This window comes from Pipistrellus kuhlii, unplaced genomic scaffold, assembly GCF_014108245.1.
Source record: "Pipistrellus kuhlii isolate mPipKuh1 unplaced genomic scaffold, mPipKuh1.p scaffold_m20_p_14, whole genome shotgun sequence".
Taxonomy (NCBI): domain Eukaryota; kingdom Metazoa; phylum Chordata; class Mammalia; order Chiroptera; family Vespertilionidae; genus Pipistrellus; species Pipistrellus kuhlii.
The window spans coordinates 248083-252435 of record NW_023425449.1 but is presented as its reverse complement, the minus strand read 5'-3'; the positions used below and the strand labels follow the sequence as shown (position 1 = coordinate 252435).

The window sequence follows — 4353 nt, the reverse complement described above, 5'->3', positions numbered from 1 at the left end:
GCGCCGGGCAGTCGGTGCGGAGCGGGCGGTGAGTCTGGCGGGGAGGCCGGGGCCGGGGGAGGCCGGGGCCGGAGGGGAGGCCGGGGCCGGGGGGGAGGCCGGGGCCGGGGGGGAGGCCGGGGTCGGGGGGGGGGGCCCGGCGGGGGAAGGCCGGGGTCCGGGGGGGCCCGGGGTCCGGGGGGCCCGGCGGGGGGGAGGCCCGGGGTCCGGGGGGGGCCCGGCGGGGGAAGGCCCGGGGTCCGGGGGGCCCGGCGGGGGGAGGCCCGGGGTCCGGGGGGGGCCCGGCGGGGGGGAGGCCCGGGTCCGGGGGAGCCGGCGGGGGGAGGCCCGGGGTCCGGGGGGCCCGGCGGGGGGGAGGCCCGGGGTCCGGGGGGGCCGGCGCGGGGGAGGACCGGGGTCCGGGGGGCCCGGCGCGGGGAGAGGGGCTGAGCCGCCCGCTGCTCCGAAGGTCCGGGCGCGGGGACCGGCGGCGGCGCAGGCTCGGCCGGTCGCCCAGCGCGGGCTCCACGCGGCCGCTCGCGGGGCCGGGGCCGGACCGGCCGCCCCGGTGCGTCACCCCCGGGTGGGTTGGCATCGGTTACACAAGCAGCTGCGGGGCCGGGGCGCCGGCCTCCTCCCCCCTGGACCCGGCAGCTCCGCCTCCCGCCTCCCCGCGGCCCGGCGCCGGCCTCCCCGCACCCCGGAGCGGGGCGGGGAGGGAGGGGGAGCACGTGCTCTGCCTGCACCTGACCCTGCCAACGCTCTGCTGGACCCCGATGGACCCCCTGGCTGGACCCTGATGGACCCCCTGGCTGGGGCCCGATGGACCCCCCCTGGCTGGGGCCCGATGGACCCCCCCTGGCTGGGGCCTGATGGACCCCCTGGCTGGGGCCTGATGGACCCCTTGGCTGGGGCCCGATGGACCCCCCCTGGCTGGGGCCTGATGGACCCCCTGGCTGGGGCCTGATGGACCCCTTGGCTGGGCCTGGCTGGGGCCTGATGGACCCCTTGGCTGGGCCTGGACAGGGGCCAGGCAGGCAGGCGAGGCCTGGGGCCCCTCCCTCCCCAAGTCTCTTCTCTCCCTGCTGAGCTTCCTCCCAGGGAGCCTGCAGTGGAGCCCCCGCCCCACGGCTGAGCCTCAGCCCCCCGCGGTGCTCTGGGCCTGTTTCCGGCCACAGAACCGGGAGAAGCAGGTACTGAACGGGTCCGAGTCCCCGAGCGCCAGGCTGCCCTGGGCAGCTGCTCCGCTGGGCACGCCTCCCACCCCGCCCCTGGGACCCATGTCCAGCGTGGAGCTGGCCATGGAAAGTTCTGGGCCTGTTAGAGTGGGAATTTTTTTAATATATTTTATTGATTTTTTTTTACAGAGAGGAAAGTAGAGGGATAGAGAGTTAGAAACATCGAGGAGAGAGAAACGTCAACCAGCTGCCTCTTGCACACCCCTCACTGGGAATGTGTCCCCAACCAATGTACTTGCCCTTGACCGGAATCGAACCTGGGACCCTTCAGTCCGCAGACGGACACTCTATCCACTGAGCCACACCGGTTTTGGCAGAGTGGGAATTTCTGAGCACTTGGGAGAGACTGGACCAGGCCCCAGAGAGGGTTGCCAGTGCTGACACCGGCCAGGCCTTGAGGGAGGGTGTCCTGGCCCCTTCCCTACCCGTCACAAAGTGGCCTTGCGAGACGGGACCCTGCCAGCTTTCTGGAGAACAGGATGGCCGTGAGTGACATGGCCCCCAATAGCATGGCCCTGCGTCATTGGGGAAAGCTGCTCTGCCTGGGGTCGCTTTACTCTGCAAAAACAGGACGTGGCTAATGTCTTAACAGGTGGTCTCGCCGAAACCGGTGTGGCTCAGTGGATAGAGCGTTGGCCTGCGGACGGAAGGGTCCCGGGTTCGATTCCGGTCAAGGGCATGGACCTTGATTGCGGGCACATCCCCGGTCGGGGGCGTGCAGGAGGCGGCTGATCGGTGTTTCTCTCTCATCCATGTTTCTATTTTTTTTTTTAATATATTTTATTGGTTTTGTACAGAGAGGAAGGGAGAGAGATAGAGAGTTAGAAACATCGATGAGAGAGAGTCATTGATCAGTTGCCTCTTGCACACCCCCTACTGGGGATATGCCCGCAACCAAGGTACATGCCCTTGACCAGAATCGAACCCGGGACTTTTCAGTCCCCAAGCCGACCCTCTATCCATTGAGCCAAACCGGTTTCGGCTCTCATCCATGTTTCTAGCTCTCTGTCCCTCTCCTCTCTGTGGAAAATCCCTACAATGTGTACATATAAAGGGTGGTCCTGCACAAAGCACAAAGGCGGGCTGCTCTGACTCCGTCCGCCCTGCAGGCAGCACAGCCGCCGGCCCGGGATAAGGCTCCAGGTTCCCGCCGGGTGTGGCCTCCAGGGCCGTTCACTCGCCTTCGCTCCACAAGGAAGCCAGCTAGCGCCTCGGGTCACCCTCCCCAGGGCCAGGGCCGCCTCTCCGCCCGCCCGCCCAGCTGTGTTCAGAAGCCGGAGGCTGGGGGCCGGAGGCTGCAGGGGGTGGGGGGACAGAAAGACCCATGTCCTGCTGCTGCTGGAAGCAGCGCCCCCCTCCCTCCCTACAAGGGGGTCACCCTCCGGCCACCAGCTGTGTCTCCAGAGCAGAGTGGCGCTCGGGAGCGTGAGCACTGACCTAGGAACCAGGGCTCGCGGTTCGATTCCCCGTCAGGGCACAGGCCCCGTGGCAGGTTCGGTCCCCAGTGGGGGGCGGGCGTGCAGGAGGCAGCCGACCCATGATTCCCTCTCGTCATGGTGTCTCCCCCCTCCTCTCTGGCTTCAGTGACTATCTTTGTATTGGCCTGTTTTAAACAGGACACAGCACAGCAGCTCTGCGTGTGAGGCCGACCAGAGCCATCCCCCAACATGAAGGTCTTCCTGCCCGTGCTGCTGGCCGCCCTCCTGGGCGCGGAGCAAGGTGAGGCCCCGCGGGCCTGCGGGCACTGTGACCTCCTCCCCCGCACCTGCCCCCCCACACACCCTGCCTCCTGCACCTGCCCCCTGTCCCCTGCCCCCTGCCCCCCCACACACCCTGCCCCTGCCCCCTGTCCCCTGCCCCCTGCCCCCTAGCACCCTGCCCCCGGCCCCCTGTCCACTGTCCCCTGCCCCCTGCCCCCTGCCCCCTGCCCCCCCCACACACCCTGCCCCCTGTCCACTGTCCCCTGCCCCCTGCCCCCCCACACACCCTGCCCCCTGCCCACTGTCCCCTGTCCCCTGCCCCCTGCCCCCCCACACACCCTGCCCCTGTCCACTGTCCCCTGCCCCCTGCCCCCTGCCCCCACACACCCTGCCCCCGGCCCCCTAGCACCCTGCCCCCGGCCCCAGGCCAGTGTCCCTGCAGCCTGCACCTCTCCCTCCAGCCCACTCGCTGGTGTGCTTCTCCTGCACCAATCAGCAGAGCAACTTCTACTGCCTGCGGCCCACCGTGTGCGAGGACACCGACAACTACTGCGTGACCGTGTCCGCGGCCGCCGGCATCGGTGAGTGCCGCCCCGCCCGCCGCCCGCCGCCCGCCCGGCCCGCCCGCCCGCCACTCACCCCGCCCCCCCGCAGGGAACGTGGTGGACCTCGGCTACAGCCTGAACAAGGGCTGCTCCCCCATCTGCCCCGCGCCGCCCGGCATCAACATCGGCGTGGCCTCCGTGGGCACGCACTGCTGCCAGAGCTTCCTCTGCAACTTCAGCGCCGCCCGCGGGCTGCGGGCCAGCTCCGCCCTGCTGGGCCTCGGGCTGCTGCTCAGCCTGCTGGCCCTGCTGCGGCCCGGCCCCTGACCCCTGACCCCTGACCCCGGCCCCGGCCCCGCCCGGCCCCACCGCTCAGGAAGGAAAGCCCCGCCCCCCGCCCCTCACGCACACGCCTGACACCCCACCTCGGCCGGTCCCCGCACCTCCCTGCCCCGCGGCCGCTGCCCTCACTCCAGGTCCGGATGTGAGCTCGGAGGGACCCCCGGGCCTGGGGTCAGCGCCCGTCCCTGGGTCAGGGGAACCCACCGGGAGGCCATGCCCCGCCCTGTCCATCGGCCAGGCCGCCCGGCAGTGGCGTGGAAGGGGGTGCTGGGTGCGGGCGCCCCGCCGTCCCCTCAGGGGTCTGTGAGGCCTCGGGGGGCCACGCCCCACTCACTCCAGCAGCTTTGCCGCCCCCCGCCATGCCCTCACCCTGGAGCTGCTGCTTTGGTGCCTCAAATAAACAGACGCCCGCCGTCCTGTCCTCTGGTCTGTTCGGCCGTGAGGGCCCCGAGCCCAGCCAGCCCTGCCTGTGCCCCCTTCGGGCTGCAGGGCCCGGGGGTCTGCTGTGTGGGACAGGCCATGGGAATGGACCCGGGGACCCAGCCAGTG

General features: G+C 70.7%; 1 protein-coding gene across 1 annotated transcript; it reads left to right on the top strand.

Annotated features, from left to right (window-relative positions):
* LY6E (lymphocyte antigen 6 family member E) lies at positions 1–3825 on the top strand. The gene is made up of 4 exons (XM_036437477.2): positions 1–24; positions 2834–2936; positions 3379–3498; positions 3572–3825. Exons 2-4 carry the CDS (start codon positions 2885–2887, stop codon positions 3787–3789), a joined length of 390 nt encoding a protein of 129 aa, XP_036293370.1. The 5' UTR covers positions 1–24; positions 2834–2884; the 3' UTR covers positions 3790–3825.
* The last annotated feature ends 528 nt before the right edge of the window (positions 3826–4353 follow it).

What these genes read in the sequence shown, in the direction of transcription:
- LY6E (XM_036437477.2), top strand. Translation starts at nt 2,885, where the DNA reads ATGAAGGTCTTCCTGCCCGTGCTGCTGGCCGCCCTCCTGGGCGCGGAG. An exon ending in CCTCCTGGGCGCGGAGCAAG is followed by an intron (nt 2,937 to 3,378) that starts GTGAGGCCCCGC and finishes CTCTCCCTCCAG; the next exon opens with CCCACTCGCTGGTGTGCTTC. An exon ending in GTCCGCGGCCGCCGGCATCG is followed by an intron (nt 3,499 to 3,571) that starts GTGAGTGCCGCC and finishes GCCCCCCCGCAG; the next exon opens with GGAACGTGGTGGACCTCGGC.